Raw genomic sequence first — 26,677 nt, forward strand, 5'->3', positions numbered from 1 at the left:
CAGTTTCCCCCGCGAAAACCGCTCGTGTGCATTTCAGAGAGAGCGAGAGGGACGGAGAGACCTGCAACAGCATTACGTCAGCCCAGCCAAACAGCGAGCCGGCCAGGGAAACCGTGACTCTAACCTCCCCGTGAATCCTGTCAGCAGCGCTGAACCTTCTCGCGCGACTCCGGCTGGCAATTAGCCGCCGCTAATTGCTGCATTAACTCTCAGGCTCTCAGGTTATTAGCGCAGCGTGGCGTCCGGTCACCGGATGAGCGATCGCTGGATTCCCACCTGGACGTGCCACGCAAGGCTGAGTCTTCCAGCGAGTGCGAACGGGAGCAGCATGCTGTCGATACTCCTCATTTTCCTCAGCGCTCCACAACCAAGCCTTCACCGCTCCTCCATCTTTAATTTAGGAGCAAAATCCTCCAAAAAAAGCAGTGTGGAACTGAGGGGCCAAATGAGCAGTACAAAAAGGCACAAAGTAAGGTAACACTAGAATAGTAATTTGTGGGGTAAAAGACACGAGAGTCGTCTTCTGCTTTGATAATATCAAAGCCAGGGACAGGAACACTAGGCGGGATGTTAAGTTACAGGCACTCACACTTCAATTTCTTTTCTGAAAGTAATGTCACCATGAGAGCAACAACAGGGGAAAAAAAAAACCATCGTGAAGATGAAATAGATCTTTCTGAATGGCCTTCAATAGGAAATGAGCATCAATTATGCTGCAGACCACTTGACTTTTTGAAGTCAAAAGAAGCCTGCGGTGCAATTATTAGCAGAAAAACAAACTGCTGGGACTGCAGTCAAATTTCAATATTCTGAAGCTGTTTTGGGGTTTTGCCGAGAGAAGTTGGCTTCCCAACAGAAAGAAAGGGATGGGGGGAAAAAATGATTTTTCTGCTCTTCCCCACAGAGAAGAGATTTCCCAGCTCCAACTGTTCTCAGCTCAGATGGAGGGGCTGGAAAACTTTAGTGAAGTTTGAGCGTTTCTGTAACAATTAAACATGCTAGGCTAATGCTAGGCTCCCACTCCTTTCTCCTCCGGTGTAAATCTACAATCCAAATCAAATGCTTCATTCCTGAGTAAATAATGAAATCTACTAAAGCAAGATTAAATGTGTAAAAAGTCAAAAGCATTCCCTCCTAAAAAGACTTATTTTAATAAATTTCTGAACTTGGAAACAAGCCTACTTTTCCTATTTATCACTGCACTTGTCACGGTCACATTTGTCTTAATAACACTCATGCCACTAAATGAGTGTTATTAATAAAATATTTAACTATAGAAACTAACAGGCATTGGGAGTTCTTATGCCCTGCTTCACGCACGTGGGCATAACACACTGTTTGCTCTGGTACAATGTGAGACAGAACTGTTCCTCCAGTACAGTAAAAGAAAGTACCACTAAGACAACCATTACTGTTACTCTGTGTAGAGAAGCTGGCTCTACTTCACACTCTGGTACAAAAATAACTGTTACTCTGGTATAGTAAAAGAAAGTATCACGGCTCTTGCATTAAGAGAAACATTACTGCACCTCTCATATAATGAGGGATAGAACTGTTGCTCTGGTATAATGAGAAGCAATACTGTTACTCTGGTATAAAGTGACACAGTGTTGTCCCGCACTGCTATAAAAATTGTTATTACTGTGGAAAAACCGTTGCTCTGAGTTTATAAGAGGTATCACCGTTCTGGTAAAATGTAAAACCACCAAGTAGGTCTCGTACAAGAAAAACGTTGAGGAGTCTGAAGCTGTAATCCCAGCCACCAGAACCCTAATTCCACTTTTATTGAGGAGGGTTATCCGAGTTCAGGGCTGTACTGAACTCCCCCTGACAAGAAGCTGGCAATATAGTGGGGGAAAAAAAACAGACACTGTTTAGAGTTCCAAGCAGAGGCGAGGCAATTCATTTGGTTGCGAATTAGCAGCTGACTGCTCTGTGAAGCAGAGTGGACAGGAAAAACAAGGGAGATGGTCAGTTCTGGCTGCAAAAACACAAGGCAGACACAGACAGGACTACCAGGCAGGTGCAGTGAGCACAGAGTTTATAAGGGTGACGGTTCAGGGGTGAGGTCACGGGCCGGACCAGTCGGGGCACATGCAAGCATTCCGAGGCATGGCAGGGGGTGAGGGGTAGCAGGGGTGTACTGTGGGGGTTTCGGGACAGAGGCTGCGCCCCCCTGAGAGAGGGGCAGGGACTGAGGAGCCTGGCTGGCTCTGGTCCACACAGAGCCTGGCGTTAGGAGGGAAACAAGTGAAAAAGGACCAACCTTCCCGCTGATCTGAGAGGTGAGTTTTGGATTGATTGTTTTGATGGCAGGGTGCGATGGTGATGGACGACAGGAAATAAAAAAAAAAAACAAAACAGAAAAAAGACAAGGAGAAACACAGAGAGAGTGAAACAGGCCAACCTTCCCGCTTATCCACCACAGAGAGTAAACAAAACACAATGGAGACAACATCTCTTCACAACACACACATGCACACACACACACACACACACACACACACACACACACTCACGGACACAGACACAGACACAGACAGGCACACATACGCACGTACTCACATACAGACACACACAGAGACAGTATGTACGCACACAAACACACACACACACACACTGTCCACACACACAGATCCACTCGCAGACACACTCACACAGACACAGACAAAGGAACAGACACATACACAGACTCTGACGCAGGCCTCTCACACACCCCAGCTACCTCCCCTGAATAAAGATGGCATGGGGCATTCAGTGCTTGCTGACACCTTGAACTTCATTACACACAATACAGGCGCTCACACCCCAGATGGTAACACTGTCCAGATTTATTCCGTCCATTGGCTCCTTTAGCGCAATGCCACTGAGCAGGTCTGCGGCTGGATGTGAATACAGATGGGCTGGATGAATTAGTCATTCATTCCAGGCTGCACAGAAAACAGGAGCTCACCCACATCCTGCCGGTGATTCCTGCCGCAGAATCACGGCACGCACGGGAGGACAGCTCCAACACAGGTAAACACAGCCGCACACTGTCACACACATCCCCGTCACATGATTATCTCAGCGCGGACGTCACACTGGACATATGAGTGTCTGGGGGAGGAAGCACAGGAGAAGGGCTCTGTGTGCTCCAATCCCCAGTGTAACAATACTCTGTACATACTGGGAATGTATGCATGGAACAGTTAGTGTACTGTGGTAGTGAACCGCCCTCCCAAACACACACAAACTGTACACACACAGTACACACACAAAAACAGGTGCACACACAAGGACATATGCACACAAAGAAAGACACACACACACTGTACACAAGCGCGCACGCGCGCCCACACACACACACGCACACGCACACGCACACGCACACAGAGACACAGACACAGACACAGACACACACATACACATACACATACACATACACATACACATACACACACACACATACACATACACATACATACACACACACACACACACACACACACACACACACACACAGCCATGCAGATGAAAAAGCATCGGCTTCCCAAGCCCTCCACATATTCCCACAGACGTTCCCACAGCAGGTCACATGAAAACATGGAGCAGTGCAGACAATGGCTGGCTTCTTTTCACAGGATAAGCTCCTGGCGCATGAGGGTGCACACATGCAGTCTGCGCATGAGACACTGTCCTTCCCATGGAGATGCAGTCTTCTGTCAAAGAGGGTCACAGAGAGCACCCAAACCCCCACGAAGCCCAGCTCTGTGAACAAGCCTCGACACAAAGAAAGGCAGGAAAGAAGACAGGGACGGAAAAAGAAGACAGAGCACCAACAGTGAACAGACCCCCCCACCCCCGCCCCCGCCCCCCGGCCACACATGAGGACTGGGACACCGGGAAAAAGCCTTTTGTCAGGAAGTAGAGCGCTGACATGGCTGCTGTATGGTGTGCACCTGGAGAAGAGGCAGAGGTTACACAAACTCACAGACACGACACCGTACAGTCACAGACACGACACCGTACGGTCACAGACACGACACCGTACGGTCACAGACACGACACCGTACGGTCACAGACACGACACCATACGGTCACAGACACGACACCATACGGTCACAGACACGACACCGTACACCGTACGTGTCACGGTGAGAAAAAGGCAAACAGAGACAGAGAGTGAGACTTCTCTCACAGACATGTAGCAGGGTATCCAGGGAACATACGCTCAGGTTCGTGTGGCTAACACTGACCAACCTAACAATGTAACGGTGATAAATAATCATGCCGCACTACATACAAGACCACAGAGAATACAAGGCAAATAAATATACCTACTTATTGCTATGTACATAAAAAAAAAAACTTGGCCGATGCTGACTCCACAAAAGCAACTGCCTAGCAGAAGTGCTGTGACCAGTGGTTATTTTTCTCTCCAAAGAATAAAATAGACTTTTGCTTGGGGGTACCATACCTGCTGTTTATCATGCAGTAGATCTTCTACCTCTGCCAATAGTGTGGAAGGGCACAGATCTGGCCCTTTCTCTCAACCTCTGCGATTCATTGCTAACAAACCTGCTAATCAGCAATACCTCACACAGAAAGTTTAAAAACAACAACAAAAGAAGAATGCTGGAAACTTTTGCAGTCAGGTGAACTAATTGATTAGTGCACACTACAGTGGACTATTTGATCACGACTGTAGTGAAATTACATATAAATTTCAACTCAATCATATTCTCTTCCAATGTGAGATTCGTTTTATTTGCTGCCAGGCAACACCACACAGCCTGGGCTTCACGGTGGCTGACTGCAGTTGCCTGTGTTTTTCCCCGGCGCAATATCTCCAGGTCTGCATCCATTTTGCCCATGCACACCCATAAAAACACTGTCAGAGTGACTGATTATAAGGGAGTCGCACACACGCAGTACTGTGCATTACGGGCCTTCTGTAATATCACAGATCTTAATTTACAGGGTTCCCTCCACCTGCAGCCTCGCAGGCGTGAGATGGAGGCTGAGATCGGTCCTGTAAGCGGGTGAACACATGGGTGCGAAAAGAGGTAATTCTCTTTTTATGGGCTCCCAGGACCCCCCCCCCCCCCGTCTGGCTGATGAGGTAGGGGCTCGTGTGTGTTCTGCCCAGGTTTACGAGGGAGTCGGCCCTATCTGGCTCATTTCTCAGGGTAACTCCACTATCTCAGCTTCCCCCCTGTAGGACGCGGGGCCGCTTTCGGGAGGGGCCTGTTGGGCTGTTCTCCCGCCCCGGCGCGGCCCGCCTCCACCCCGCCACTCACGCACATCCGCGCCTCACCGCAGGCACAACACGCTTTTGTTCCTTCCAGAGGGTTACGCTCCGTTTATTTATATTTAAATGCAGTTGCCACAACAGAGGCTCCTTTTCTCGGCCGCGCGGGCAGGCAGTATCTGCGATTATCATTCCAGCGCCGTTCCATAGACCAGCAGACGCTGCCCTGACTGCTGCCTGACAACCTGTGGGTGGCATTCCACTCCTGCTGGAAGCGTCCACCCCCCCACCCCCACCCCGGCGAGGCCTGGGTTTCAGAGCTAGCCGCTGTTACCTGCCAGGGGAAAGCACCGAGTCCGCGCCCGTCGCGTGAGGTTTGAGCCCAGCGCGAGACTGACGTTTCTTCCTGTGTCATTACAGTCATTAGCGGTTTGGAGGAAATCCAAAGCCGGGCTGACGTGCTGGTCGTGAACCCAGACGCCGTCAGATGAAAGAGGCGGCTTTGCGCGTGGGAGATCAGGCCTAATTCCCTTTCCCCGGACTCTTGGCATTACGAGCCAGCCCTTTGAAACGGAGCGAGGGCGGCGGTTAGGATCAGGAAGGGAACAATGAAGCTCAAAGAGTGGTGAGGAAGGGCCAATCGCGGGCAAGACGCCCCCTGAGGTCACCATCTGCTCAGAGACACTGTCTGATCCCTCTCAACCTCTTTGTTACTGCGTCAGGTGCCACTGGACCGGCACAGGATACAAACCTTTTCTGTGTTTTTTTTTTTTTTGGTGTGTTTTCACTCACTTTCATATCCGAACAGACATTATCCCTCTCTCTCATTTTGGGAGCCGAGTGACAGACATCTCGGGCTGACGTCTCTCTCTCAGGTCCCCGAGCCCCTGGCAGGTTCGTCTCCCGTACACAGATTTGCAGCACGTTTCAGACGGCTCGTTCCCCGCCTGGATGAAAGCAGCCTACCATGGGAATACACACGCTCGCATATCTCTCTGTCCTCTTCTCAATGAAAGCGACTGGAAAAAATAAAGATCTCTTGATGATGATATCTGCAGCAATGCCTTGGCATGCTGTGAAATACAGGAGGATTAATAAACCAATGACATTTATCATTATTGCTGCCTCTGACAGCAGGGGGATTTGATCAGATAATGAGTATTCTCATTAACTACAAACCTCACACGCTGTTACTCAGAACAGATATTCTACTTGGCTTCCATATTGATCTGGGCCAGGACATATATTTCTCTCTTGGTGTCGTGGCAGGTTCACAATGCCACGGCATTAACTCTGACGGTGACCTCCGCCGAGCTTATTGTGACAGACGACAGCTACAAGATCAGCTATGTATGTATGCATAGGTACACATATGAGTACATCCATACATATGTATTATGCAATATGCACTAACCCCTAAGGACTATAGCTATTAGATGATTAATTGGGCTGATTAATCGAAGACAAGCTTTGAAGCATCTAGCTTGATATTATCAATTTTTTAACAGCTGCAATGCATTCTGCCAGTTGCTTCATAATTTGTCATTGAACAACTATAAATAAAAGCAATGAGAATGGCCACATGTTAAAGAGTTATGAAAATTTCCAACACAGCTGTGTTTCCAACTGACCAGAAGCAATTCAGCACTGGACACATGGCTGTGAATGTAGATACCAAATTCTTCAGGTACAATTCATATACTGTAGCAGAAACCAGTGCAAAAAGGATCAGATTAATCTATTGTTTCATTGTTTTACCTTGTCAGTTCATCAATCATCAGAGTTCATCGACTTTTATTTGAACTATGCATGTATGCATGTACGTGTGTGTGCATGTGTGCGCGTGTATGTGTATATGCGAGTGAATGTATGTTTTTCGGTGTATACTGTTACAAGCTACACCCCTTTATTAATGCGACTGAGGCACTTTAATTGCATTTGATGACTTGGAGAGAGGTTTCTTGATGTCTGAAAGAGGCGGTACGAAGCTCTTTACAGACATGGGGGAAAAGTTCATAATTAGCCCTGCTGGTAAAGTGACAACCTGTGGAAGGGAAATTTCCCTGCGTTCACAAACAGGAATGACGGCCGAGTCGTTTCGCCCTCGCTCGGCTCCAGACTTCACGCCTGACTGTATTGCTTTGCTGCAGCCAGACGGCACGGTGGCACCCGAGGCTGACCCCAAACTCACCCCTGCGCCCGCAAGGTTCCCACTCACAGTGCGTGACACAGCTCCAATTACGCTCCAGCGACGCGGAACTTCAACACCCAACCTGTCAAACAGACTCGAGTCCGCAACCGCAAAACAAATCACATTGCAAAACACGTCTGTGCATCCGCAGACAAAACAAAGAAGCGTGTTGGCCTGTGATGGATGAACACTGCGGATCCTCGCGTTGCGAGACGGCAGCCACCTGTAAAGAGCTGCCGGTGAGACCGGAGTTAGGAGGAGGTTAGTATGCAGACAGGTCCCCAAAGTCCGGATCCCAGAATCCGGCTCCACGGCCGTCGGGGGGGGGGGGGAGGGGGGGGGTCTTACCTCGCACGTAGAGGTTGGCGGGGGCAGAGTAGCGGGTCCCGGCGCTGTTCATGGCCACACACTCGTACTTCCCCTGGTCAGACTCCTCGCTGTTCTCGATCTGAAGTGCTCCTGGGTGAAAGGAGGAAGGAGGGGCACCCAGTCAGCTGAGCTCAACGCCATGGGCGGCGGTCAACACTGACACAAGCCAGACATGGTGAAACACACACACACACACACACACACACACACACACACACACAGCACCAAACACCACTGTTGGGGGTGTAAATGGGCACAGAGGGTAGTGAACACCACAACTTGTGTTTAATGACACAGAGTGCTCCTTGAAGACAGCAGTAACAATTAACAGCACCTACTACTCAGTATAGCTTGCAAGAAACATATGGGCGCAAAACGGAGGGAGATCGTTTGTTAGGGCACAGAGCCAGTAAGTGTTTGAAATGCCTACCGATGAATGAAGAGTGAGGTGAGAGACTTCCAAACAGATGGTTCTGCTTGTGTGGTACGTCACATTGAAAGCCGACGTCATTGTTCTACATCGGTCCACATCAGTCAAGAGGCAAGCTGGTGGAACGCTGTGTCCATATGTCTGCATATCTCATGTCCGTGACTTGCATTAATCAACTAGAACTGCACTACCTGTGTGCACTGATGAATTCAGCTGCTGAGAGGAATGTACTCAACCAAATAAGCTCCTGAAACTACACTGTAAAACATATAAAAACTTAAACATCTAAGTTTAACCCGCTCTGGACAAGATCATTGGCTAAACAGCAAATAACAACAATGTAATGTAATGTACACTTCACATCTCAGATAACAAAAGGACTTATATTTGAAGTCTTCACATCTACTTTAAGATGTGTGCCGTTAATCCTAGTTGGAGGAGTATGGGGCCGGTGGATAAAATCAGCAGTTCTCACATGCATCTTCCTCTACCTCCCATGGTAAACAGACCAACGGATTCCTGCAACCGTGTCCAACATCCTGCAGCAGCCACCAGTTGGCAATTACAGACAGGAGGCCGAGGCAAACCGCAAGGCATCATGGGGAATTTCACAAAAAAGGGACGGCCGACTAATAAGCAGCTCCCACGCCACCTGCTCCTGAGAGCCGCTGCTGCCGCTGAGAGGGGGGCTTGCCGCGGAGGCACCTGCGGGTTCCCTCCAGCCCCCTGCTCCACCAGCAGCGCTAATGGGAGCCCTGCCTGCTCACAGCCTGATTGGCCAGATAAAGCGGCGGCAAATTGCTGGTAATTGTGGGATTGCTCCGCGCTGATTGTTGTCACAGCATCGCTCTCGACCGCGGACTGCATGCTGCCCCTGTCTCCGGCGCTGCGTAATTAAACACAATCAAAGCTAGCAGAGTGTGTTTTGCTATGTGCGGTCCGCAGGAAGAACCTGCGGTCGATCTGATCGATAAAGCGTTTCTGAAGAAAATGAATGCGGGTTGCGGACAATGGCGGATAGGGACTTACCTGATCCGCTCTCTCATAGGCCTGAATGGCTTCCACATTTCACCATTTTTTTCTTCACAATTCCCCACAAAACGGCCGTATATATTTTACACAGCAAGTGCCCACATAAACACTCAAGCTCTAACAAACAGTGACATTGACTGTCTTGGTCTGACAGCTATACACTGCAGCAGAGCAATGAGGCCAGACATCAGACATCATGCAGGTTGTAGAAGGTGAACACTTGGGAGAAAAAAATGTGTGTCAAAATACACTTCAGCAGAGTTCCTGAAATGCATTCTGGGATGAATGGCTTTGTTACAAGAATGTTCAGTGCCGACGAAAATAACTATGAAATTAATAAAAAGAAATTAGGAAAAAACGTGTGATGACACCCATGATGAATTTGGTAGGGTGACTGGCAGTATTTCCTCAACCCATTCCTGGCTGCTTCCGTTCCAGGAAGGCTGGAACGCTCCGACTGGTTTGCAGGAGATACCATCGCTCCAGTGTGCGTACTGAAACAAAAAGCACTCTCCGCGAGCGTTTGCAGTTAACACCTTGCCAGCGTGATTACATCTTCTGAAAACCAGGTTGTAATGTTGTGTAAATATAATTACTACACAGGAACTGCGCTCAGCCGGCTTTCGAGCAGGCGATGGCGGAGGAGAATTCGCTCCTCCACAGCGTTAACGCTGGCTGCCTCTAACCAGCTCACCTCCTCTGCAGGCAGGGGAAGCTGACATGCTCGAGACAGAGATCGCCTCTTGTTTTCTTCCATTTCGTTTGCTTGTAAAGGTCCCAGCGGCCAGCGCCTTCAAAGCGCTGAGATGCAAGCCCTCTGACCAGCAAATCCCCGCGGTGTTTAAATATGTACAGCTGTGCTGCCTTACTATTTTCCTCTTTTAACGGCATCAGAAAGCGCAGGAGTTTAATAACCTTTAAAAAGACTGGACACTTTCTGAATGTAAGATTCCGTAGGCTGTAACAAATGGGCGGCTTGTGTAAACATAATGGAGAAGTGGCTGCAGGAAATCCTGCTTTCCGACATTAAGGTTTCAGAAATTACTTTCACTCCACACCGATTAAATGCTATCTGCGTGCTGCCCTTGAGACAGCACTTTCTTTCCTTTCAGAACTACAGTTCCCAACATGCAAATGCATCGGTCAGAATGGTGTCACTCACACAAGTTTATCAGCTCCCTCGTTTTGGTGGAAAACGGGATCACCCAAACCCCCCGGAACTGAAGGACTGCAGTCGGGTCACGCTTTACTCACCATGTTTTTATGCACAGCCTTAAACTAGCAAATTAGATCGTGAGGATTCAATTACCAATATCCATGTGCCTTCTATTATTGTGCCTCTTTAGCACACAGAATACAAATTACAGGATGAAAGCAACAACTTGTTTTGACAAAACCCCTTTTTTTTTAAACAAAGCAGGAGACTATGGGAGTGTGCTCTGTGGTTTAGTCTTTTCCCCCAAACGGACATGCTGGAGGAACACAAATGTAGCTTGCCATCTAGCATTAGGAGAGCGGACTACGGCGCGTCCTGCTCTGCTGACCCGATCTGCTTTCAAGTGACACGAAGCCCACGCAAAGCCATCTTCATTGAGCAGGATCCAGATGGTTTTGAGACTGAAGTTACACGCTGACTGCCTCTCACCATTTCTATTCCCAGGGCTGCCAAAGCGCCACGTGACTCACGCAGACAGAGTCATCACAGCCTCAGTGAAGCAGCATTCAGCTGAGCCCCTCATATCCCCCTGAAGGCTGGATTCTACTCTTTCTAAGAGACAGTAAGCCCTCGGCCCAGCTAATGGAGAGACAAGATCCAGCCAGGTACACCCTCTTCATAATAATGCGTGAGTTTTTCAAAAAGTCCTCCTCTGTGGATTCCTGGTTATTGATTGTTGTTTGTTTGCTTTGAGGGGGTAAAACAACACAGAACAACAAGAGGGCATGTGCTGACAGAGAGGAGGTGCGGAGAGCTGGAGATGGGAAACGGTGGGAGGAAGAGGCGGGGCAATGGAGTGAGTCGACATTTCAGGGCACTTTTCAGCATTCTTACCTCTGATTGGTGTACCACCTGGTGAGGTAATTTGAATGCAAATAAGATCAGAAAGAGGCATTAGTACAAAGAGGAGAGAGAGAAATAAAGAAATAAAATAAAATACAACAAAAGTAAGGAAATTAGAAGTATTTCTCAAGATTTTACCTTAGTCTGAGTGGGGAGAAAAATAAAGATAAATAATAAGATTCTGAAATAAAAAGAGAGAGGCTGCATAGGTAAGTCATGGCAGCACTCTCCGGGGGTTAGTAAGCACTGAGAGAGATCGTGCAGGTGTGTCCGAGCAGCTAACCTGGCCTGTCTATCAGCCTCCTCTGCAGACAGCAAATTCCTGCCACTGCTCTTTTAAATATTTCAAGCTCAACTGGACCTAATCATTCAATAGTGTTACTACTGTTCAAAACACAAACATGTACAATAATCTATGTGAGTTTTTCTGCTGTAAAATATTAAGTACATGGAAGGTGCATTTCTTTTTTCACTCTGAAGTGTAGACTATTCCCTCATGCAGATCTACACACATATCTGAAATAATACTGATTTTTTTTTCAACCCAAAAAAATATTCACAAATTACTACCCGTATAAGCTACAACAATGCAACAGACTGTATTAAGTGAATACATGGTCGGGCTTCAAAGAGAATTAGAAATGCAAAGATAATTATGCTTTAGATCAACTGATTTTAAACATAGCCGAGGTTCATCAGCATCAACAGTACTGCTGCCATTAAACCATGTTGGGCTTTTAGACTGAATTAATATCTCCGTGTTTATCCCTACATATCAGTCGCATCATTAGTACGGGGACACTGTGGCGTGTCTGGGTATATGCAGGAAGACAGTGGAGTTGGTTGGTTACTATACAGATATCTGGATCCGGATACTGAACCAACCGCTTGCCACTGTGAGGGAGTGCAGGCAGAGAGGAGGGGGTTTGGGAACAGGAAAGCCCCTGTAAGGTGTGTGCAGCCTGCGTGTTGAGGAAGACAGCAGCTTGCAGGTGGCTTTCTGTTCGCTGCCAGCTATGCGAGAGGAGAGACCTCACAGCCCCCTGCTCAGAACCAGCTGACGGCCCCACCTGGACCGCAGGGAAGCTTCCAGGAAGATTCCAGCACCATTTCCACAGAGCCTGTCAGCACGGCTGTGTATAGCGTCCACTTGTTCAGTTTATGTTTCACCCTAAAGCAATTAATCCTCTCTGGCTGACTGAGATGTTTTCGATTTCATTTAGATTTTTTTTTTCTTTTTTATTTTTGTCTTTTAAACATTTGAAATTTATAATCTGTTAAGAGGTGTGCAATTCACAGACAAGTTGACCTCCTGAAGGACGTGGAGAGGACAGAAATCTGCAGCCATTCAGACCTCCGGCTGACAGAGGGCGACGTGGAGTCCCGCAGCCTGCAAATCTTCAGCACCATCCTTAAACCGCTCGCTCTGTTTTTTTTTTTTTTTCTTCAGTGGCCTCATTACTTCCAACATTCCAGCCTAAGAAGGTTAAAGAGACGCTGAAAGTTCCGCTTTGCGCGCTCCGGGACGGGGTTTAGGCCTGGTGAAGGGTGCGTGCACCAAGGTGACGGCAGGATGTGGAGGCTATGGGAGCGCGGTCATGGCCAGCTGAAGCGGCCGCGGCGGGAGCGGCGGCCGGAATACTAAGCGTGCCCCGCTAAACGAGGTGGATTTACTGGAGAGGGCTGAGATTTAACTTTGTCAGGAGGCACTAATCTGCCTCTTTCAGACTCCTGCCATACTATCAGATCCTGGGGCAGAACTCAACTGTTTATTTATCAAGTGCCGCACATTGTAAATAGAGCAGCGATCGATCTCTCCAGGCAGGGTCCGCACTTACCCGGAGCAGGCTGCAGTTAGGGGAAGCCAATCGCACGCTTCAGATGGGCTTAAGCCCCTATTTGATGCAGAGGACCGGCATTTTCTACTCCGAGGCAGGAGCGTAAAGGTCACAGACTGAATCACAGAGGGTTTTGCATTTCTTGAAAGGAAATGCTGACTACTAGGACTGCTAATTAAAGGACGTGTAATCTAAAAAGCATTAGCTAATTATTTCCATACGGCTAACTGGCAGATACGTGAGGTCACTACCATAAACACTACCAAATTCAATTGTTCGTTTGTATCGCATTCTATATACTCATATGCACGTAAAACTACTCATTTTTATTCAATGTTTATGGAACCCTGTTTGGGATCGGCAGTTGTACATTAGGCTTTTCTCCTCATGGCGACCACTGCGGTCATGCAGGCCTGCTGAGGTGAAATGAGTGTAATCCGCACACAGCCAATGGCTACTTTTTTCACTACAAGCCCCACAGTGCACCGCAGTGAAGTGGGCGCTGATTGGAGGATAGGTGCTACTCTACTGATGTCATCCGAACAACTCGCAGGCCCCTGATGAACTGCAGGGTGCCTGAGAGTGGTGAGATGATAAAACCCTGCCTGATGTTCCTACCACTAACCCCAGCAGAACGAAGCCAATTTGTTCCACCTCTGCGGGCTGCTGGTTGTTGCCGGCTGATGATGAGCGCAGGATCTGTAGGGCTCAGTCTGCAACCTTGTAGGCTGAGGTACTCAGAAGCCCCCAAGAACTATCCATTGATAATGCCCAGGACCAACTCTACGAGTGCAGCAGGGTTATAAATAAAACAGTGCGCCTGACCTGAGGCCACAGCTTCTGCGCATCAGACAGAGCAGACAGGAGTCCTGGAGGACGGCGCAGACAGAGCCGGGAAACTTCACAGCTAGATGTACTCTCCAAATCACTGTTCTTTTTTTGCCTCTGCGTTTTTTTTTTTTCCTTTTCATTTTCTCCCAGGATAACACGCTTTTCAGGGCGTAGCTGTGAGACAGGCTCCTGGACTGTGGCTCACAGCCTCACCTCTCTGCCATCGGAGTACTCCCTGCCCATTACAGGTGTGCTCAAGCCCCTGGGCAACAGGCGGGGGACGCTGGGAGCACACCTAAATCAGGGCCCCCTCCAAGGGGTACAGCTCCCGTGACTCACGGCTGCGGATTCTTTTCCCTGCAGGGAAGCCTGAATGGCATTGTGGAGGTAACAGGCACAGTACATGCTAAATCTCTCTCTCTTTGTGCTGCAGGCAATACGGACCCGGCCTGTCCATCAAACAAAGTCCCGATTCTCAGGGAGAGCTCTGATTTGAGCTTCCTTTCAACTTGACTGAGCACCATCCTTTCTGTCCTCTAACGAGTGTGCTGCTAGAGCCTATCCACACAGGCGTCATTAAGGTTTAACACAGGAGGCACAAAATATGCAATTAGTCAGGACTTCCAAACGGAACTCAAATCTGCATCAGCACTGACATACCCTCGCATGTGTTCATGTGCGTGTCTGAGCATGTGCGGGAGCGGGGCACGCCCCTCAGGTGCGCGGGGGGCGGTCCTTACCTGAGCGCAGTTGCTTGATGCGGCCGTTGCTGCTGCTGATGTCCACGGGCAGGAAGTCCTTGAACCAGGAGATCTCGGGGTCGGGGTTGCCGCTGGCGGCGCACAGCATGGTGGCCGTGCGCGTCTTCTCCACCACCTTCAGCTGGGGGCCCATGTCTATGGTGGGGAAGCCGTGCGGGATCTGGTTCTCTGCAAAAACACAGCACGGGGGGGGGGGGTTAGATTATGGCACCCAGGCGCTGGGTTGCCAGCTCCATACGGCTAACGGGACAGTCCTCCCTTCAGCTCACGGGTCAGCGTATCCTGCGATCGCCACACCACCCTACGGAAGAGAAGCAATCAGGCCCACAGGGTTACTCCGTCCCACCCACGCAAGGCTAATCCAGGTACAGCACTCCTCCCCCTGAAGCACCATTTCCATCAGGTCACTTCCCTGCTCCTTGTACCCATTCAAGCACATTCCCAGCCTGTTTTCCACGGATCACTTGAAAGGCTAACAGAGGTCAAATGGCTGCCTCATCAAATAATGCATCGCACCAAAGCCCACTTCCCACTGGAACTAAATATGGCCACCTCCTGAGCCTACTCTTCTACCCAACTCAGGTACTGTGTATCAGAGCACGTCTGCATCCCTTATATAGCGAGCCAAATTCTTCTGCACTGCTAAGGCAGGTTACTGTAAATCCACATCGGCTTAAACAAACACAATCTTGTTACTTTCATTTACAGGGTAAGCGAGAGCTTGCTACATTTTCCTTATTTTACACCAACAATGGCGAGCCTTTTCACTCATTTACACATGACTGCAATTTCTCCCCTTCTGCCACCTCATATGTATTACATTTTCAGAGGAAACGGTTTCTTGTTTTGTGATACTGTGGTTGCAAACTGAAAAGCTTGGATCCCCACCGTGTGCCTTCACCTGCTCTTCCGTAAAGTGGTGCATGCAGCAGACAAACTTAACAAACACGCGCTTAAGTTCATAATGTAACCTCTCACTCCCTTCACCATCTCAGGCCCTTTGTTCAATGTGTAAAATGCTGTTCTAACTCCTTGCATCGGTTATTAACTATTATTTTTCAAACAACAGGCAAAGGAGCACCAGTCTATGACTGGACCGGTCTATGATCGGAGCATTTGCAGTGTCAAATATAGGAACGAGGACATTAAAAACGCAGACATTATAAACCCTACTGCAGCAGCTAGGTCAGGTGTATCTGAATGCGGCGGATGGAAAGGGAAAGTTAAAATCCACACTTGGAATGGGCCTTCGGGTTAGCCCTTCCGCTCCTCAGACAGCTCTATTCCTCTATTCCTCAGTCTCAGCCCTGCAGAGTTTTTTCCAGCCGCTCCTGCAGTGCTGAAGCCCTGGGATTGAGCTGAGGACATGACAGCGGGAAACAAGTACACTGCACACAGAGAGACCGGGGAGGGGGGCGAGGGATCGATCGCCGGGCACAGCCTCGCTCCCTCCGGGTGGCGAGAGGAGCGCGAACTCCCGGCCCCCCCCCCCCCCCCCTCTCTGACACGCAGGAACCGCATCTGCAGAGCAGAACAGTCTGTCTGTGTGCTTGTGTACACATTATCCACCTCGGGATCAATGCGACATGAATGGCAGACAGGCAGGACTGCTGCATATGAGTGCCAGAGAGGAATTGATTGAGCTGGGGGATCTAACGCTAAGGCATGCTGCAGCGTTGGTCAGACAGTGACTTAACTTTGGGAAGCTGGTAATGACAGGGTGTTCTGCTGTCAGGAGGAAGAGCTGGCACCTCCGTCACCGGATGGCAGGTGACAGTAACTGTACCATATTGGGAAAGCGGGAGTGAAAGCTTTCAGCCAGCCAGGAAATTGCCACAGCGGTAATGGACAGCGTCAAGTCAAATCTGGTCAGTAGGGCTGAACACAATGATAACTCAAGGTGACAACACACGCACAAACTCAAACACACAGACACACACATGCATACACATGCATACACACACGCACACGTACACAGGCACGCAAACACAAAAGGGAATCAACCCGTCCTGTAATCACCCAATGTGCTAAGACTGTAATAGCCCGGGACAAGTGAGGGAGAAATTCAAGCTCCTGAATAACAAGAGGCTGCCTGGCTTGGCATGCTAACCCATACTGCTGTGTACTTTAGAGAACTGTGTGTACTCTGACAACTCCCTACATCCACTCCATCACCACACAGTGACGCACAGTAATCTCCCATGCCTGTGAATGCTGTGCCAGAGGCACTGAGCTGCCCAGGTAAAGTGTGCAGCATCACAGGTTGAGCTGGGTCACTATTGGCCATTTAGTTATCAGAAATCAATGGCATTAGCCAATGGTCTATCAGAGGTTAACTCAGGTGGAAAATGACCGATTAGGGTGTAATTTAATCCCATTTTAATGGATACAGCTGGACCACGGAGGCCAGTTAAACCCCACAGAAATGATTTCCTCTGAAGGGAAAAATGTGTCATCTGTGATACGAGCACAAGCTGCCAATGATTTCTAGCTCTGTGAATGCCTTCTGAGCGGAGCAGGGGGCACCAGGCGGCAGACCGTTTTCCTCTCTCTGGTCTCTGCTTGGGTGGATCTTGGTTCTGGGCGGACTGCGCGCTGGAGGGTGCCTGTGTGTCGTCTGACCCGTGGGCCGGGAGACAGCGGGGCTCCAGGCCGCCGAACACACGCCGGCCCGTCATGCCGCTGTGTGGCAGGGACTGATCCGCTCCACAGCCTCAGATCCCAGACACCACCCTGTCAATGCGGTGAACTCACACAGTCACCTCCTCACAGTCTGACATCACACTGTGTGATGTAAATTTGATGGTGTTTAATAATGGATACTGGCCTCCTACTATGAACAGATGAAAGAAGTGATGAATGAGCAGATGGGGCCTGGCTGAGGGAGTGTCTGAGAGGATGAGGGAGTGTGTCTGAGAGGATGAGGGAGTGTGTCTGAGAGGATGAGGGAGTATGTCTGAGAGGATTAGGGAGTGTCTGAGAGGATGAGGGAGTGTCCGAGAGGCTGAGGGAGTGTTTGAGAGGATGAGGGAATGTCTGAGGGAATGTCTCAGAGGATGAGGGAGTGTCCGAGAGGCTAAGAGGGAGTACCTGAGAAGCTGGGGGGAGTGTCCAAGAGACTGTGGATCAGGCTCTGATTCTAACGCATTTTGAAGAAGGGAACACCCATTGTGGGACTTTGCCCTTTCAATATTCGCTGTTAAGACACACACACACACACACACACACACACACGCGCACGCACACGCCCACGCACCACACACATGCAAGCACATGCACACATACATTCATGCACTGAAAAGGTATCGACTGACTATATTTTAGTGGGCTGAGATCTGAAAAATTAGTCTCCATTGCTAAACCTGCTCACACCTGCCTCACAGACATGAAAGAGATGGACCAACAGTGTCAATGAAATATACAAAATACAACAATTGATACACGGTATGTAATCTACATGGCAAAAAACAACCAAATCTTAAAAGGCACAATTCACAGTAAAGTACACACACACTGAGGCTCCTGCTTTTCTGTGTCACCTTTTGAGCCCCTCCCTTTCCTCGGCAGCATGCCTACCCCCTGTGAGACTGACAATAAGCTTAGCGTTGCCTAATACCAGGCAGTGGCCATTAGCTTTTATCAGCACTGGCCGAATTAGTGCCACCGACCCCCCTGCGTGAGCTAAATCCTCAGAGCTGGCCACCGAACACACCGCGGTCAGTACCTGGCTTCCTCCACCACCTTTCACTCGGCGGAGAGCCGGCCGTGTAACCATGGAAACCACAACGGTAAAGGAGTGGAGGAGAGCGCCAGGCAGGATGAGGTGAAGTCGCGCACAATGGAAGTTCGGGGAGAGCGTGTGGGAACAGTCCCCTCTGCCAGGGCTGGGGGCAGGGCCTTACGGCAGGGGAGGGGCTGCTGTTCCTGTTACTAATGAACCGCGCGGCTCGACTCGGGGCTCGGGGTGGGTCTCTGGTGCAGGAATCGCTCCCCGGCGTTCTGAGACACTGCAATAACACCCAGCGGGAGCACGGTGGAAACCTCCGTGAGAGTTACTGAATGAGTCAGCGCCTCGACAGCATCGCTTCCACAAGCAGGGAGTCATTTTAAACACCACAGCGGCTGCTTAGCAATGCAGCGCATCTCCGCCTTTTGTTTCGGTGTTTTGCGTTGCGGGGAGCTGTAAGTGTAGGGGGTGCACAGACAGAGAAGTGGTGTTTACAGTACGCTTAATTAGAAACAACCTGTGGCTCCACCAGACTAAAAATGGCAGCAGGTGGGCCTGTTTATCTGGTTTCTGCACCAGTTGCAGTGTGGCGTAGCATTTAGAGAATTAGCTGTGTAAACAGCTGATTGCAGGTTCAAATCCAGGCTAGGGCACTTTCATACTTTCGACTGAAGGAGTTATCTTGAAATGCTTGACTAAACAAGATGAATAATGGATATGCAGTGTGTATGTGTGTGCATTTAAACAAGCCTGTATCCACTATGTTTTCATTATAAAGAAAATATACATTTCCTATACTTCATTTTTTATTTTTCCTGTTAGTCTTGATAATCAATCTTTTTTAACAAGGTTAGTAATCGTTTTTTTTTTTTGCATATTGATGAGAAAATTTCTTTGGAAATACTGCGCGTCTGTGTGGTCCTGCCAACAAGGCCTGCCCGAATTTGAATTTCAATTGAAAAGGTATGAGAGGCAGGTCCATCTGAGCGGGTCCGTCAGGAGTGCCTGTGAGCAGTGTGCCTGTCTGGATGCTGTTGTGTGCTGCGGTGTTATTCACCTGAGATGCGTGTGTGTTTGTGCGTGTGTGTGTGTGCTTGCGTGATCAGATGGTGGAGAGGTGTGGAGAAGGCCCGAGAGGCTTCCTTATCACACACCCAAATGTCAGTTCTGCCAGGCTGATACTCAGCACCCTGTGAAATGGGAGGCTGCCAGTCCTCATTTTACACACAGAAAGAAAGACACATTCGGTCTGGTCTGTGGTGTGTGGCTGAGAGATCACTGTAAAAATGAGCCTGTTTTAAAGCAACTGTTCATGACACCATCTTGAGGAGATAATTTGCTAATATCTTGGCTAATAAGGAAAAAAAAACGTTTAATATCTTGCCATCTACTTGACACAGACTGAACCTGTGGTATGGTTTATGTTAACGTTAATGTACATTAATGCCTAGTCCTCCCACTCTCATTTTAAAAAGTAAGAATACATTTTATGCCAGCAGAAAAGGGAATGAAAAAGAGAGGCCAGACGCTCTACACAGACTGCAGTCACAGGAGCAGCCAGAGCTTCACTCTTCCCTACGGCATCTGCACGGGGGGTCTCAGAATCACAGGCCGCCGTGCGGGGTGGGTGAGGGAGCTCCACCCCGGCTTTGTGAAGGAGGGGGGTGAGAAGAGCACTTCACTCTCTGCAGCATTCTCTCTGCAAGGTTTCGGGTGACAGAATACTAGCTGACGTCTCCAGAGAGCGCATTAGCAGCATTCACCAGTAACAATAACAAGAGTAATGGCACTTACAGTCAGCAACATGAATTAAGGAGCGTTTTTTTTTTTTCTTCTTGTCATTCAATACATGTGCTGAAAGAATGTAACTGCAGTAATGGTATGTTCGTGTAGTGCCTATCCGGGTAGCCATTTGTCGGGTGGAATTACTCCATCGTCTGAAAAACAAGCCCACACTGTCATGGCTACGTGAAGGAATTTCGAAAATGGGTGAGTTACCAACACGCCCGCCTTATCCCCGCTCACAGATACCCCCACGCTGAGTGGGACCTGACAAGCGGACAGGCTCCAGTGGCACAGAACATTATGGAGCTCTAACATGCCTGCATCACGCCCAGCCCCGCTGCACACATGAACACACACACACACACACGCATGCACGCACACACACACACTGCCTCCCTCCACCCTTCCATCCGTCATCCCTTCCCTTTCTTCCCGGCAGAACCGGGCGCTGTGGAGTCACATGGTGTCGGGTTTTCGCACCGCGGCTCACAGGCTCGAAGCCGAAAGGGCCGAAATCACAAACTGCAGACCGGTGGATTTCGGCGGAGACGCTTCATAAAAGAAGTGTGGGTATAACGGAAGTCTTTAATACTGCCTCGTTTTCTCACAGCTTAATAAAAGCTCCCCTCTCTGTGAGCCTGCATAATTTACCACGGACAGCTCGGGATACAGGCGGAAAAGAGACAGGCAGCGGAGAAAGTGACCTCTCCCGCATGTGCTTATGTTGAGTCACGCAGAGGCTCTGGTCCAAGATTAATAGCTTTTAAAGAAAAAGGGGAAAAACAACAAAAAAAACCCCAAAAAACAAAAAAAAACCCCCAGCCTGCCGGAACCCGCCTCATCGCGGTGGAGTCGGCCATGGTGGCAGAGGCGCCACAGATGGCGGTTTGAATTTAAAGAGCCGCCCGACACAGGCCTCATTGTTACCCCTGAGCCGCTAAGACAAGGTGCTTGGCTCTGGTGAGGTGATGCATTCTTCCAGTAATTGGGCTGCCATCTTGTAGGAGAGGAGAGAAACATGAGTGGCTTCGCTGAGGAGGGGGGTGGGGGTGCGGAGGCGCGGAAGCTCACCAGGCGAGTTTCGCCGGAGAGCGAGGCGCTGACGGGGGGGGGCTGAGAGAGTCGAAAACAATGGCCCTCCTGTTCGCCTCCTCTGACAAGACGACACGGTGTGTGTCTTTAAATCCCCTCCTGCCAATTGTTACTTAATTACCCATTCTTTCACATGCGGCTGACATCTCAACAAGCCGGTGGAGCTGGGAGCTGGGAGACTCGGGGCATGTGAGGAAGGCTCTGTCTGTCTGCGGCCAGCTAACCGCTCTCACAAACAGGCAGGCTTTTGTAGCAGTGCTAAGCACACATCTGGGACTTTGGACCCCCAGCTATGGAGGGGAGGGGCGGGGGGGGGGACAGACACGCTGGAGGACTGGCATAAAGGCATCTGCTGCCAGTCCACATCTTACACATACTCTCCCATGGTGTCGTATCCGCACTGGGAGCAGCGCCGAATGCCAGCTCACAATGAGGAGGAATTCGCTGATAATAACCATGATGCTTTGCCTCTCGGTTTTCTCGAAGCGAGGACGGACCTCTCCCAGGAACTCCTCGGAGTAAAAAATTTCCATTAAGCTGGGGACTGACAGGAGAGCGTGGAGATCAGGGCTCAGTATCAGTTACTGCTCAGAGTTTTCCCAGAGAGAGCACAACTTGTGACACGAAGACCTGTCTTGAGCGGATGAAATGACTGCTGGAATGCCGTGCAGAGAGAGGGAGAGAGAGAGAGAGAGAGAGAGAGAGAGAGAGAGAGAGAGAGAGAGAGAGAGAGAGAGAGAGAGAGAGAGAGAGAGAGAGAGAGGGGCAGGGAGAGAAGAAGAGACAGACAGAGAAGGGCCTCCATTTTGACAGAGGAACATCTCTGCTTACAGTTCAGTCACAGGATCACAGAACCACAGGCTTACACGGGGACCCAGCCCACAGCCTCCAGGCCTACAGCTTCTCTCTGTATGGGCCATAACTCAGGTACAGACAGTCTGCTCTCACCCTGGAGGGGTGGTGGGTTTAAGAGCAACTTTCGCTGCAAGTTCAATCAGGCGGCTATGAGGTCCTCCAGCGGCAGGGTTTTAAGCCATTACTCGAAGCCAAAGCGTAAAGCCACAGTCAGTACGAGCCGGCGGGCAAAGCACCAGCACCCCCCATCCTGCACCGCCCCACCTGTAATCTCTCCTGGGCTGGGCCAATGAAAAGACTGACCCGTGACCTCTCCATCGCTTCCATGTGCCCACTCCCACAGAAAAGCCAGCATAAGATGAGTTTGCTTTGCAAGGGGTTTGTGAGACCTTTACTGAGAGGGACCGCAGGGAACTGGGAGTTCCTAACAGCTCTGATACAACTGCAGTGCTAGCTATGGTAACAGGCAGAGGGCAGACGCAGGAGACAGACTTAACAAAGACTTTGAATGATTATTTAAATCCATTAACGAAATGCGCTACTTTCTTTTTCCAGGACTCGAATAAAAAAATAAATTTTAAAAAGAAATGGTTTGGAAATACTTGAATAGTGATGTTTGTAACCTCTTTTCTACAAAAGACCCTTTACATTTTCAGATCTGTGTGTTGTGCGAACACAACTTTGCTGTATATAGTCTCAAGACGACCCTGATTAAAGTACATGAGAAGTCATGAAGCCAGATGACCCTGGTGCGTTTGTTCAGGACCCTGAACTATGGATATAGTCTTTGTACAATAAAAAAAGTCCACTAACACAGCATAGAGTGGCACACCAGCTCTAAAGAAATCTTCACAAGGTCTGTGATGGAGCCCTTCACCCGCTGGCAGTGCCCTCCTGGAAACACTTTCCCAAACACTGGGCCCCAGAGGACAGGTTAGACTCAAACAGCGCTGCGGTCCCCCCAGATTTTCACAGACACCTGCGCGCCTCCCTCCCCTCCCGGCAAACGCCCCCGTTAGCTCCTCTCTGTCGGGGTACGCTCTCAACCTTCGCTAGTTTGCATCCAGGATAATTGCTTTGTGGAATTATTAGCATTGCTAATTTTCTCTCTCTGTACCTCTATCTTTCCCTCTGTATGTGTGCTTCCTCTCTTGCTCTCTCTCTCTCCCTCTCTCTCTCACACACACACACACACACACACACACACACACACACACACACAGGCAAGCCTGAGCAAAAAGCATGTTGGAGAGCCTCTAATAAGCCTTTAATAGGTGCTGTTTGAACCCTGTGCCTTTGAAGCCTGCCACATGGGTTTGTGTCTGTCTGTGAGTTCACACCCAGCACCACCTGCTGAATGCAGGAGGCCTGTGAGTGTGCACACGTTCAGAACCATCCAGGGTGAGAATTCATCTGCACGTGTCACTCTGTAAACCTGTTTTCTCACATTGAGGGCATATAAACATCCACAGCTATATCCCTGATTAAAAAGGACCAAACAGCATAACAGAAAAAGAAATAATAATGCGTGCTGCAACCCTTCTAATCACTCCTATTATGTCAATGCACCAGAATTTAGAATTTACAATCTACATTCAAGTGCGTATGAATCCAAACATACAATAAACTGTTTTAACATCTGGGTAACAAAGAGTTAAGGCCATGCAGCCATCTGAAGATAGAGATCTGTAGCCTTCCCTCCCCTCCCCCCCTGCAGAACAGGCCAGTAGCTCCCAGCTTTATAAACCATGGACTCATAAAACAGGTGCTGGCCTCTGACTGTACCCAGCTACAGCAGCGCAGCACGGAGCGAATTGGTAATTTGTGGCATAAAACAAAAAGAGCATTGTTCTATATGTGGCAGTAAATCACGCCAGTGAAGGCTGATTCGCTGCAATATTACCAGTTTATCAGATACGCGTGTTTACAGTAAAGAGAGGCAGGGGTCAAAAGCAGGGCCAGGCTTTCAGGCTGCTGCTAGTGGCTGCATGGAGGGAGGAGCTCGGAGCTCGGAGCGTGGAGGCGGAGAGGAAAGGTCCTACACAGCAGCAGCACAAAGTTTGGAAAACAAGAGGGAGAAAGGAACACAAAGACACACAGGCTTCTCAATGTCACAGCGACATTATGCCAACAAAGGGCAAATCAGAAACAAATCATTATGCTAACGGTGCTGATGATGAAGATGAAGGGCAGTAGAGTGGAGCAGTAGTAAGGAGCAGGGCTCATAACCGAAAGGTTGCTGGTTCGATTCCCTGCTGGGGGCTGTTACACCCTTGGATAAGGCACAAAACCCACAGCTGCCTCAATAAATATCTAGCTGTATAAACGGACGAAACTCTCTGGATGAGAGCGTCTGCTAAATGACTAATGTAATGATCATGATGATGACGATGACAAAGGTGATGATAGGGATGATGGTGACGATGATGGCGATGATGACGATGATGATGACGACAGTGATGAAGATGACAGTGATGAATAAAGGCCCGCAGCAGGGCAGCGGCTTGTTTAAGCCTGCTGCGTGGGTGTAGGGGCTGGCCTCTGAGGCAGCCACGCTGCTGCCAGAGCAGATAAACCCCTGTGCTGATGGCAGATAGCTGCGCTTGGAATCACTCTCCTCCAGAAGCCCCTGTGACAGGATAAAACGCACACCGAACGCGCCTCTCCCGGCCCCAATAAACACGCAAACAAATCCAAATCCTCTCAAGCCCCTGAAGAAAGTATTTCCGAGGCTGCCATCCGTCTGCTTAATAACCCTGGGTTAATTTCACTAATCCAAATTTCGAATGAATAAAGCAGGAATTACATATCGCAGAGCGCCCCGGCAGAGAGCCGGAACGTCACACGAGCAGAATCAGTGCGTGTTCCAGGGACCCGGGAGAACGGAGGAGCCGGAGCGCTGCGCGGGTCAGGGTTCGAGCGCTGCGCGGGTCAGGGTTCCAGCGCTGCGCGGGTCAGGGTTCGAGAATGTGTGTTCCAGGGACCCGGGAGAGCGGTGGAGCACTGCGTGTTCCCGGGAGAGCGGTGGAGCACTGCGTGTTCCCGGGAGAACGGTGGAGCACTGCGTGTTCCCGGGACCCGGGAGAGCGGTGGAGCACTGCGTGTTCCCGGGAGAGCGGTGGAGCACTGCGTGTTCCAGGGACCCGGGAGAGCGGTGGAGCACTGCGTGTTCCCGGGAGAGCGGTGGAGCACTGCGTGTTCCAGGGACCCGGGAGAGCGGTGGAGCACTGCGTGTTCCCGGGACCTGGGAGAGCGGTGGAGCACTGCGTGTTCCCGGGAGAACGGTGGAGCACTGCGTGTTCCCGGGAGAGCGGTGGAGCACTGCGTGTTCCCGGGAGAGCGGTGGAGCACTGCGTGTTCCCGGGACCCGGGAGAGCGGTGGAGCACTGCGTGTTCCCGGGAGAGCGGTGGAGCACTGCGTGTTCCCGGGAGAGCGGTGGAGCACTGCGTGTTCCCGGGACCCGGGAGAGCGGTGGAGCACTGCGTGTTCCCGGGAGAGCGGTGGAGCACTGCGTGTTCCCGGGAGAGCGGTGGAGCACTGCGTGTTCCAGGGACCCGGGAGAGCGGTGGAGCACTGCGTGTTCCCGGGACCTGGGAGAGCGGTGGAGCACTGCGTGTTCCCGGGAGAGCGGTGGAGCACTGCGTGTTCCCGGGAGAGCGGTGGAGCACTGCGTGTTCCAGGGACCCGGGAGAGCGGTGGAGCACTGCGTGTTCCCGGGACCTGGGAGAGCGGTGGAGCACTGCGTGTTCCCGGGAGAGCGGTGGAGCACTGCGTGTTCCCGGGAGAGCGGTGGAGCACTGCGTGTTCCCGGGAGAGCGGTGGAGCACTGCGTGTTCCCGGGAGAGCGGTGGAGCACTGCGTGTTCCCGGGACCCGGGAGAGCGGTGGAATCGGTACGGGGGGGTTTTGTATTTGAAGGGAGGCCAGGATTCCTCCCGTTTAAAGCGCATTACAGCGCCCTGTAGCCGTGCCGTTTATCATCCCCGCCGCGGTGACGCCGCTGACAGGTTAACGGAATATCTCCTTTAATGCAGAACAGGTAGTGCTGTGCAGAGAGGGCCCTGACAACCCAACAGGCCTGTAAAAGATGAGAGCGGCTTTAAAGAGAGGGGCCCTCTGACTGCACCCGCACCTGCGCCCGGGTCTACTCTTCGTCCGGGCCATTTTCCACCCCGCCGACACCCTGCCGACCGGCTGATAGGGGAACGGTATTCGCGGCAATTAAAAAAAGGCTGGTTTTTGCCATGGGAACGCTCGGTTTCTGGATACAGGCACGCGCTGTGATTATAAGAGAGCTGTGATGCTCCAGACCGTCTGCAGGGCCGGGCGGAGGGGGGGCGATAATGGGGCAGGTCCTCTCACCGCCTGCGGGACCCGGGGGGGGGGGGGGTTTGCGTGCCAGCACCCTGCCTGTTCTAATTACCGGGGTGAGCGGAGCATGGCGGTGCTGCGATGAGCCTAATCAGAACCCCGC

General features: G+C 50.4%; 1 protein-coding gene across 12 annotated transcripts in view; it reads right to left on the reverse strand.

Moving 5' to 3' along the window:
* LOC118795285 (receptor-type tyrosine-protein phosphatase F) overlaps nt 1–26,677 on the reverse strand; it is a 204,773-nt gene that overhangs the window by 70,899 nt on the left and 107,197 nt on the right. For 8 of the 12 annotated variants that reach the window (XM_036553666.1, XM_036553664.1, XM_036553673.1 and 5 more), the window contains exons 5-6: nt 14,724–14,912; nt 7,773–7,883 (exon numbers count right to left, since the gene is read on the reverse strand). In XM_036553666.1, the coding sequence (XP_036409559.1) occupies nt 7,773–7,883; nt 14,724–14,912 (300 nt within the window). Of the gene's footprint in view, nt 1–7,772; nt 7,884–11,305; nt 11,324–14,723; nt 14,913–26,677 lie in introns of all 12 variants that reach the window. The other 4 variants (XM_036553665.1, XM_036553663.1, XM_036553672.1 and 1 more) reach the window with 1 other exon arrangement.

This window comes from Megalops cyprinoides, chromosome 20 (genome assembly GCF_013368585.1).
Source record: "Megalops cyprinoides isolate fMegCyp1 chromosome 20, fMegCyp1.pri, whole genome shotgun sequence".
Lineage (NCBI taxonomy): Eukaryota > Metazoa > Chordata > Actinopteri > Elopiformes > Megalopidae > Megalops > Megalops cyprinoides.